The 10724-nt window shown below is 40.0% G+C and overlaps 1 protein-coding gene across 1 annotated transcript in view; it reads right to left on the bottom strand.

The window, feature by feature from the left end:
* Positions 1–645: 645 nt before the first annotated feature.
* ttn.2 (titin, tandem duplicate 2) overlaps positions 646–10724 on the bottom strand; it is a 324032-nt gene continuing 313953 nt past the window's right edge. The window contains exons 284-290 of the mRNA XM_080198903.1: positions 10145–10720; positions 9755–10060; positions 9072–9665; positions 2987–8784; positions 2713–2866; positions 2095–2388; positions 646–1983 (exon numbers count right to left, since the gene is read on the bottom strand). Of these exons, the coding sequence (XP_080055029.1) occupies positions 1685–1983; positions 2095–2388; positions 2713–2866; positions 2987–8784; positions 9072–9665; positions 9755–10060; positions 10145–10720 (8021 nt within the window). The 3' untranslated portion in view covers positions 646–1684. The remainder of the gene's footprint in view (positions 1984–2094; positions 2389–2712; positions 2867–2986; positions 8785–9071; positions 9666–9754; positions 10061–10144; positions 10721–10724) is intronic.

Here is a 10724-nt window from a genome sequence, read left to right as displayed (position 1 = left end):
GTACTCTTGATCTCCTAACTCCTAAATAACATACTACCTACGTCAGTAGGTTGCTTCCAATTTCATATATTTTCATTTTTTCCAAGTCATTTGTTGGAACCTATTGATTGCCATCTGGAATTCCATATGAATAACATCAAACATTCCCTGAGCTACAACCTCCTTAATCAAAGGCCCAAACACTTGGTGATTTGGCAAGGGGGAGGGTGGGAGATGTGTTGATATAGAGGCCCTGCAGGGGTGGGGGAGCACCTGATGTGAGGAGTGGGCCTTTAAGGAGGTGCCGCACCCCCGTTCCCATCCAAAGCCCAAGCAAGGTGACCAGTTGGGATACCTTGCCCCTGAATTGCTCCCACTAGCTTCAAAATTGAGGTCAGGTAGAAAGTGGCCTCTTAGAGCCTCACCCGATCCACATAAAGTTGGGGACAGGAAAGGTACCCAGGGAATTTTACATATCCTTCAGTCGCCACCACCACCCCACCTCCCAACCACAAAATTCTATTGATTTACACGCTTTTATCTTCTAAACTTCTGTGAAATAAATTTCTCTCTAATAGAGGTGAAGTTACTAAGGTTCCGAACTGGTTTGTATACTTTGATGCCTTTAGTTGATTAAACTTGTGAAAAAAAGCAAGGAAATGTATATAGGTGCAGAAAGCATGCTTTATTTTTCAATCAGGAGTACAATTTTACTTTTCTAATTCTCAAGGAGGTTCAATAAAATTAATTAAACACTACTTATTTCTCTAAAGTTACTGCACAGGGCATTAAAATGTTGGAGCACAAAGGTTTTTTTGCTTCAATGTGGTTAATTTCTGTTACTTATGCCCTTAAAACAGATAATATGAAATAAAATTCTACAATTACCACACAAAGTCAGTGCACCCCAGGGTAAATCTGAACCTCCTTGAGTTAGCACTATTTCCACATAGAAGTACTTGAAACAGTTTGCTGAAATGAGGGTATGGCCAGGTTGATCTATTTTTCATTCAAACTATCCAAGTAATTCCAATGTTGGAAACAGTGCACATTAAAGATGGTAATACAAAGTAATGGCCGCTTGTACTTCGTATTCATAGTTAACCATCTTGTCTATGTTAAACAGTGATATGACATAGTCGGTTCATGGGCTAAAGTCTTGTGGTGTTATTTGCAGGAGGGTATATGTAAATAGCATCACAGACATAGCCTTCTAATTCCACAAACTTGTATTGCATGTATCTAGGTACAGTGCATAGTATCATCGCTTGGGTGTAGGTTGACTTCAACAGGGAGCCTCTCCACCTGCTGAGGTATTCTTAGACATCAACACAATGTTGAGGTACAAGTTTTAGTTCCAAGTTGAACAAGGTAGTCGTCCTATTCAAACTTTCCCCTGACAACTATCAGTTTCAAAAGTTCCATTAAAAATCTCATAAAACACAAGGTACAAAACTTCCATAACCGTTTAGTTCGGCTATATACAGTATGTACATGTCACAGAAAATGGTTAAAAATTCCTAAATCCATGTGCAATAATCAATGCACAATCTACCATTTGTTCAGATATTGTCTGGTATAAATGCACAATGTCACGTTAGGTAAAAAAATATGTAAAATAATATATACAGGTCAGAAATTCAAGTTCATAGCAGTTAAGGTATCTATTTTGAAGTTTAATTTATGTGTCAGCCGATTCAGATCTTTATACTGATCTGATTTTAATATTTACAGTGGCAGAATCCGATCCAAATTCATTTGTGAGTCTTAGAGTGTAGCGTCCTGCATCATTTTCTTTGACACCTGTGATAATGAGTGTTGTTAGATCATCTGTTGTTTCAATGTGGAATCTGCCACCATCCTCATCGTCAGAAAGAGGTCTTCCCCCACGTGACCATTTTACCTCAGGCATAGGATCACCAGAGAAAGCACAGGCAACTGTTAGAACCTTTCCTTTCTCAATAGTGATATCTGATGGTAAAGCTTCAATTTTAGGAGAAGATCCTGTAAAAAAAAACATACAGTAAACAGGTTAATTTCTCTTTCCAGTATGTTGGTACAACTGGATGCGGCTAATAGAAAAAGTCATTTTTAAAAATGTTTTGGTAATATCACCTTTAGTAATGCCGGTTATCATTTTGCCAGTACTTGCTTCTAGATGACTCATACTGGAATGCTCCATGAAAGAGCTGGAGCTCATTGATAATTTTGATTCTTTAAATGATGACATGCTACTTGAAGACATGCTGGCAAATTTAACTTCGGTCATGCTGCTGCTGGCCTCTTGTTTGGTCATTTGCATTGCCTTGGAAGAGAAGTGTTCCTGTGCCTTGGCAGTGAAATGTTCCTGCATGCTGGCAGAAGAACCCGTCCCCAGAACTACCATTTTAGAAGGTTCTTCAATTAGAGCTGTGGAGCATAGCAAACAGATGTGATGCATAAATCGCCTCACCTTCAACGGCGGGAAAGGTAAAATCATTAAATGAAGATCAAAATCTGGGTCCTACTTGAGTGTGTCACACGTTACTTGCTGATAGACCAAATAAAACATTGAATCATTTGCATCTACTTTATATTATAAAAAATGAAGATTAATGTTAAAAATATTCAATTACTTGCCAGACTTTTGCTCAACAGTATACCGAAGAAACTCAGCTTCAGGGTAAAAAAAAATCAATGTTAATCAGATGTACAGAAAATGCAAATGTGCAATAATTTAAGGCAATAGCATACCTAGTACAATTAAAGACGCTGTTGCAGAACACTGCCCATGGAAATTCTTTGCTGTTACTGTATATTTTCCACTGTCAGAGAATGCTGCACTCAGAATTTCCAGGGTGTACTTATTTTTCAAACGACTCACTCTCAAATTTCTTGAAATCGCAATCTGAAATACGAAACAAGTTCCCTTTCGTCATAAGCCCTTTCGTCATAAATAACACAGTAAGTAATTTGATTTGGAGAATCACATAAACGAATAGCAAACATAAATTAATAAAGTACTCACAGGATGATTGTCTTTCATCCATTCAACCTCTGGAGAAGGATCTCCTGATATTTCACAAGTAAATGTCACACTTTGTCTTTCATTAACATTTTGGGACTTGGGCTGCACAATGAATGCCGGCGCATTTGATTGTTTCTTCTGAATTGTTAAATCAAACTGACATTTAACTCTTCCGTGCTCAGTTTTTGCTTCACAGGTGATTGTACCTTCATCTCTAAAGCTGATCTTTTTGATGGTTAAAGTATGGTCATTTCCAGATACACCATATCGATAATCTTCTGAATTGATTAGTTCCAAACCATTTGAGACCCATTTCACATCAGAAGCATTTGGTATGCTTGCCTTAAGTATGGCCTTCTGGCCATCTACAGCAGTCATTTGCACCCGCGTAGTTGTAATTTCTGTGGATGATGTTTTAAGTTCTTTTTTCACAATTTGTTCCTGAACTACTTCTGTTTTTCCATACGATTTAGCAGCTTTTTTCTGAACTTCAGTTATTTTGGCCACTTTAGCAACAGTGCTTTTGAACACTTGACCAATGAAGGAAAAAGTGGTTTTGGAAATGCCTCCTTCACCAGTGATTTCACAAGTGTATTCTCCTTCATCAGATGCATTAATTCCATGGATACTGAGATTATAGACACCATTAGCAGCATATTCCAGTTTGTAGTGACTGTTTTCCTTTACTTTACGTCCATCTTTGAACCAAGTCAATTCTTTCACATTCAGGACTGTGCTCTCAACTGCGCACTTGAGTTTTACTGTACCATCTTCAGCAACTTCAGCTTTCAATTCTTGAGAAATCTTGGGTGGAGCACTTGCAGGGATCTCTACTCGTTCTGCTGAAGGTGTTCTGAGAGTTGGCGGTGACTTAACTCTTGGAAGAGAAGTGGCAGGTTCTGGTGATTTGACTCTCTTAGTTCTCACTGTCTCAACAATACCTGATTCTTTTGCTCCTGCTCTGCGGATAGTCAGAGTAAACTGTGCTTCCTGTTTGCCTTCAGAATTTTCTACCACCACTGTATAACTTCCTTCATCAGAAGATTGGACTGATGAAATTGTAAAGGTAGATTTATACTGTGTCGTCATAATAAACAGGCGTTTGGAAGATGAAATTCTTCGCCCAGCGTGCATCCATGTCACAGTGGGTGTTGGCTCACCGTCAATGCCACAGGAAAACCTAACAGACTCTCCCTCTGCTACTGTGACTGACTGTGGTTTTGTTACTATTTTGGCTGGAAGAGTTTTCTTGGATGCATAAGCTAATCTTTCTTTAGAACTGATGGATTCCCTTACTTCTGATTCTTCTACCGTAGTTTCTTTCATCTCACTGACTTCTTCAATTTCTGTTGCTGCTTTGAATGAAGAGAGTTGATAAAAATCAGTCCTCGTCAGTTCAGGTACAAGTAATTTTGGTTGCTCCTCATCTTTACGGCGAGACAGGTAGGTAAAATAGTCACCTCCCGTAATATCTAGTGTTGCATAGTCAGAAGCCTCTCCTTTGTAATTAGAACTAACAACTCGATAGGTTCCACTATCTTCAGCTTGGCAATCCCGGATTTCTAGTGTTAGGACACCATTCATGTCAGTAAAGTGGTACTTGTCACTCTCCTGAATTTCTCTACCATTGTGGTACCAGCTAATTTCAGCTCTTGGCTTGGACAGAACATTTAATGTAAATCTGGTATTTTGACCACAGGGGATGCGATGAGAACGCATTCTCAAAGTTACACGTGGACAATGGTCAAGACTGAAAGGCTGTTGAGTAATAACTTCATATTTTCCTTCAGAAGTCTTCTGAGACTTTAGAGCAGATTTCATTGATTCATAGCGTGAAAAGATGTCAAACCTGGCAGTCCTTTCAAAACGTGAAAGTGAGCTCTCTCGCGATACTGGACTTGGTGAACGTGGACGTGTTCTCTCTGGTGTGGGGGATCGTCTTTCTACGCCTTCGCTTTCAAGTTCTGTGCGGCGTGGTCGAGTTCTGATTAGCTCAGATACAGGTCGCATCAATTCAATGTAAGTTGGGGAAAGCGATCTTCTTCTCCTAAGAAGCTTTGAGACTTCAGGAGATTCTTTGCGAACGTATTCCTTAACTTCAAAACTTTGTTGTTCTTCTTCTTCTTCAGATTTTGTCACAAAAATCTCTCTTTCCCGTCGACTTTTGATCCTTGTCTTTTCCTCACGTTCCATATGCTCAAGTTCTGTTTGGTAGGCGGATAATTTCTGGACAGTAGCAATTGGTCTAAGCAACTCATCATCTTCTCTGTCTTCCATCATTCTTTGCTTTTGTTTTGGTGGCTTATAAATGGCTTTGTCATGACGCTGCCGGAGATCAATAAAACTTGGGCCAGCTTCATACTTGGAAGGAATGTGATATCCTTGGTATTTGACATGTGTTTCCTCCTCTTTTGCTGTAGCTAACTGTCTGTGCTGAAGAGCTGATAACTCAAAACGTGGTGGGCTATGCCTTGGAGGTGAAGCAGAAAATCCTAATTCAAGTTCCTCCTCAAGACGCAATCTTTCTTCCTCTACTCTCTTCATCGAAAGGTACTCGTCAACAGGGCGGAGTAAATCATCATCTGACAAATCACAAAGTGATCTCCTCCTTGGTCTGTAATATATTTCGTACTCAGGAGATGGTGTGCGCCTTCGAGCAGGTCTAACTGTTTCAAGATCATCTTGTGACATTTTTGGTATACGCCATTTGGGCTTATACTGATCAGTAAAGCGTGGCAAAGGCATGACATAAAACTGCTCCCATCTGGAGAGACGGATTCGTTTTGGTCGTTTTGTTACAATTCTCTCCATGGGTGCTGGCATTTCATATTGGTCTCTCAGTTTCTTGTACCATTTCATGTCAGATAATGGGACAAATTGTTTGATCTCTTGATTCTCTTCAATTGCACTTGCTGCATGCACACGAGGTTCTGGAATATCATAGGGCATACGAAGTCTCTTTTCTTCCTTTTGTTTTTCTACTTTTGAAATTTCATATTCACCTTTGACATTCTTGGTGCTGACAGCTGGTTTGTACATTATTGCAGCTTCTCGCAGAGCTTCCTTTGCTACGGCTGTCAGTGGAACAGCTTCAACATTTGCAAGAATTTCAGCCATTCTCACTGTTTTGTTAATTTGTTTCTCAGCATGTCGCTGTCGTTCCTCCTCACTCTCATACTGACGCTTAACGTAGGTCATGCGTTCAACCTTTAGATAGGCCTGGCAGCTCGCAGATCCAGCGCTGTTGGTAGCAGTAATTCTGTAAACACCGGAGTCCTCTGGTAACGTATCTCTTATGTGCAAAACATAGTAGTCCAAACCTTCATGGACAAATTCAATATTTGGAACAAATGCCAAAGCCTGTCCATCTTTCTCCCATTTCAGAGCAGGAGATGGCGTGCCAGACACCCTACATTCAAAACGAACGCTTTGGCCTTCCATGCACTCTGCATTTGCCAACAAACGTTTAAACATGGGTCTCATTGTGGTATCTGCTGCAGGTGGGTGAGGTAATACTGTTAATTTGGCTTTGCAGCTGTCCTCACCATATCTATTGCGAGCTACTACGGTGTATTCAGCATCATCATCCTTTGTTACACTGTGGATGATCAGTTGATAGAGGCCTTTGTCAGAAATAAAAGTATATTTTTTGTCATCTTCATCAGGTTTGATCTTTTGTCCAGATTTCAACCAGGTTACCCGTGGTTCAGGGTGAACTGTTATAGTGACACCAAATCTGACATCTTCTCCAATATATGCAGAACGTTTATACAGAGGCAATGTAAACTCTGGTGGCCTTTCAAGGAGTCTCATAGCATCCACTTTACGTTTTACTTTCTTCACTGTGCGTTCCATATAGAATTTACGCATTTCTCTCACACCATTCACAAACAGCTCTGCATAGGAGCTATCTTCACCATAGTCATTTACCACTTTGCATCTGTAGGTACCATCATCTGTCTTGTTTATGTCTTTAACATACATTGTTGCCAAACCATCTTGGTATGTAATTTCATATTTATCACTGCATTCCAGTTGCCTGACACCAAAGTACCACGTGACTTCGGTAGATTGATCATAATTTTCTATCCTGCAGGAATACCTAACATGACCACCTTCTTCAGCAGAAGCGTGCATTATTTGTCCAGTAAGTGGTCCAATTTCAATTGGACCTATCTTAACCTTGGCAACTGTAACTCCCTTGTGAGCTCTAACAGCTCCACCAGAAGAAATTCGAGCTACAGAAACAACAACATTTAATTCTTTCTTAACTAGGGTTTGATAGTATCTTCTATGTCTCAAAGTCTTAATCACTTTGGTGCTCATTTTTTCTGTCTTCTGTTTCAACCATGGATGTTCAAGAGCATCAACAGCTGTCATCCGAGCCTTCCTTTCTTTGACCAACAGGCGATCGATAAAGTCCAGAGCTTCAGTGGTGATATCTTTAAAAGCTTCATCGTCAAAGTTGTATTCTGCTCTAATAATGTTTTCAATAACCTGTTGGTTTGTTTCAGCAATAAATGGATTTAGACCACTAAGAAGTACATACACAAGTGCACCAACTGACCACATGTCAGTAGCTGCACTGACCACATCATGTTGATGGAGTTCAGGTGCTGCATACTCTGCAGCAGTGAATTGGATTCTAATGTTGTCACCAGGTTTGAGTTGTCTGGCCTGTCCAAGTTCAACAATCTTAAGAAAAGAGCTCTTTCTTGTGGTGTAGATTATATTCTCTGGTTTGATGTCAAAATGGCCAACATTCTGACTGTGTAGAAACTCGAGTGCTTCACAGATCTGGCGGGTGTAGATAATAATTTCCCTTTCGTTCAGTTCAAAGTTGGTTGTGCTGATGCGCTCGAAGATGTCAAGGCCTGAAATGAACTCAAAGACCATGACTAGTTCTTCAAGGCTCTCAAATGATTCATGTAGCCAAAGAATATTCTTGTGTCTCGCAATATTGAGAATTTCAATCTCTTTCTTCACCAGCACCTGATCAGCACCCTTTATTTTAACAAACTTCGCCATGTATGTTTTCTTACTGGTGTTTTCAATACACCGATGAACAATACTAAACTGTCCACGTCCCAGCTCTTCAGCAATTGAGTATCGACTGTGAAGTTCCTTAATAGTGGAATGGGTAGCCTTGCTTTTGGTAATTTCGATTGATTCATCAACCTGTTCATCGTAGTTTATAACTCTTGTCTTATCTTCTTTAGTGACTATAGGATCGGTTGGCTCTGATGGCAGGCTCTGGCCAAACTTGTTCTCAGCAATCACACGGAACTGGTAGCTGGTCTTGCCAAAAAGATTCACAACAGTGTAATGAGTGTCACGTGACTGTGCAACTCGAATCCACATCTCTGCAGTTGTTGCACATTTTTCAATGACATAGTTAATGACTTTGCTTCCACCATCATTAGCTGGAGGATTCCATGTTAATACAACGGAATCACGTGTAATGTCACTAACTTGAAGTCCTCTTGGCATGTCAGGTACATCAGCCACATCCAATTCAACTGTTTGTTGATCTATACCAAATCGATTCTTGGCACATACAACATAGAAGCCAGCATCTTTCCTGTCAACTCCATTGGGGAATACAAGAGATGTAAATGATCTTGTTACTATTACTTGGTAGTGACCATTATTATCAATAAGATCTTGACCCTTCTGCCATGTGATTACTGGATCAGGTCTGCCACTGAAAGGAATTTTAATGCTTATTATTTCACCACGGAGAGCGTGAACTGCACCCATGCCTTCCAGTTGTTTGGGTAGATGAATCTTGGCAGGAACTGGAGACAAAAAAAAAATTTTAAAAGTAAATATAAATATTTAAAGGCAGCAAGTTAATGTAAAACAGTGAACATAGCAGGGGTAAAGTTGGTCTTGGGAACAAATGGGAAATAGTGTATAAACGGCTTGTTTTTCACTCCATCCAATTGATTTTTTCCAATGACTTCAATGAAAAGGTAATTGAATGGATTGTAAAATGAGCTGTTGATTCACCCATTTTGCACTACTTCCAAGACCAATTACATCCCCTCATTATTATACAACATAATTGGTACATGATACACACCGTCAACATCCAAAGAGACTGTCGATGAAATGGAGCCTCCTTGATTGACTGCTCGGACCTGATACACAGAGGCATCATCTCCTGTGACACCAGTAATCACCAATTGGTGGTATCCTCCTTTAAATTCCTGGATCTTCACCTTTTCACCATCAGGCTCAATTTCCTTTCCTTGTTTAAACCATTTTACAACAGGTTTAGGATTACCAGTAATCTTGCAAACAAAAGTGGCATTGCCCTTATATTTCACACTCAAGTTGCGTATTTCTTCTTTGAACTTCGGGGCCATGATGGGTACATCAGACATTGGAACAACAGGATCGGATACTTCACTCCAGTCACTCTCACCACCAAGATTTTCACATTTGACACGGAAATCATACTCCAAGCCCTCAATGAGGCCTTTCACGGAGTAGACTGTTTCATGTATTTCATCAGTTGTTACAGCAATCCATTTATTCTGTTTCTTCTCCCGTTTTTCAAGGTAATAATTTTTAATTTTTGCACCACCATCACTGGCAGGTGGTTTCCATGAAACCACACAGGAGTTCTTTGTGACCGCACTTACAACAGGTTTGACTGGTGTCCCAGGTTTCTCTATAAGGAGGAAAAACAACATACATATTAGAATTCAAAATATAGCAAGACGGTGGGCAAGTAACAACTTAATTTATGTAGATACTTACCAAATGGACTCTTGATTATGACAACAGAGGAAACTTCTAATGGTTCACTGACTCCAAACTGATTTTGAGCAGAAACACGGAAATAGTAGCCAGCATTGTCAATGAGGTGCAAAATTCTACAAGATGTGCTCGCAATAGAGGATGATACTAGACGCCATTTTTCACCTTCCTTGGCTTCGCGTTTTTCCACAATGTAGTTGGTAATTAATGCACCTCCATCATCAAGTGGTGGTTTCCAACTGATTACAGCAGAGTTCTTCAGCAAAGCATCAATGACTATTGGTCCTTCCGGCATTGCTGGTTTATCTACATGCAAATGTAAATAATATTAGATGTACTGTTTAAGTGAAATTATCTGGCAATAACTCAATAAAACTAACCATAGATTACCTTGGATTTCCACACTGCATGTTGTTTCAACTGCTCCAAATGCATTGCTCAGCTGCACCTTATATTTTCCAGCATGGTTCCTCCGTTGGACATTTCTCACTACGAGGTGAGTATAGTGCTCTGTGTTTTCTATGGAAACGTTATCTGAATCTGTCAAGGGTTTCTTTCCATGGAACCAGCGAATAGCAGGCACAGGACGCCCAATATATACAATATGGATGCGAAGACTGGTACCAACACCTACGAGGTATTGCTCTTTTAATGGATACGCAGGGTGAAATTGTGGAGGAGCCTCAAGCAATACTTTACCACTGATCTCTGTTTCTCCAGCATCATTAGTAGCCTTGCATGTATACAAACCTTCATCTTCTTGATCTTCTGTTGCAATGGTAATTGAATGATTACGTCCATCTGAACTCATTTTGTACTTGCGACTTTGGTGCAATTCCTTTCCAAAATGATACCATGTAATTTCAGGAAGTGGTCTACCAGTAATCTGACAGGTCAGTGTGGCTGATTCGCCTAGTTTAGCAGTAACCTCAGCAATCTCTTGCTTAACGCATGGTTCTTCTCCAGCTGT

The sequence above is a fragment of the Carcharhinus amblyrhynchos genome, chromosome 11 (assembly GCF_965287045.1).
Source record: "Carcharhinus amblyrhynchos chromosome 11, sCarAmb.v2.hapA, whole genome shotgun sequence".
Classification (NCBI taxonomy): Eukaryota; Metazoa; Chordata; class Chondrichthyes; order Carcharhiniformes; family Carcharhinidae; genus Carcharhinus; species Carcharhinus amblyrhynchos.
This window is presented reverse-complemented; position numbering and strand designations above follow the sequence as displayed.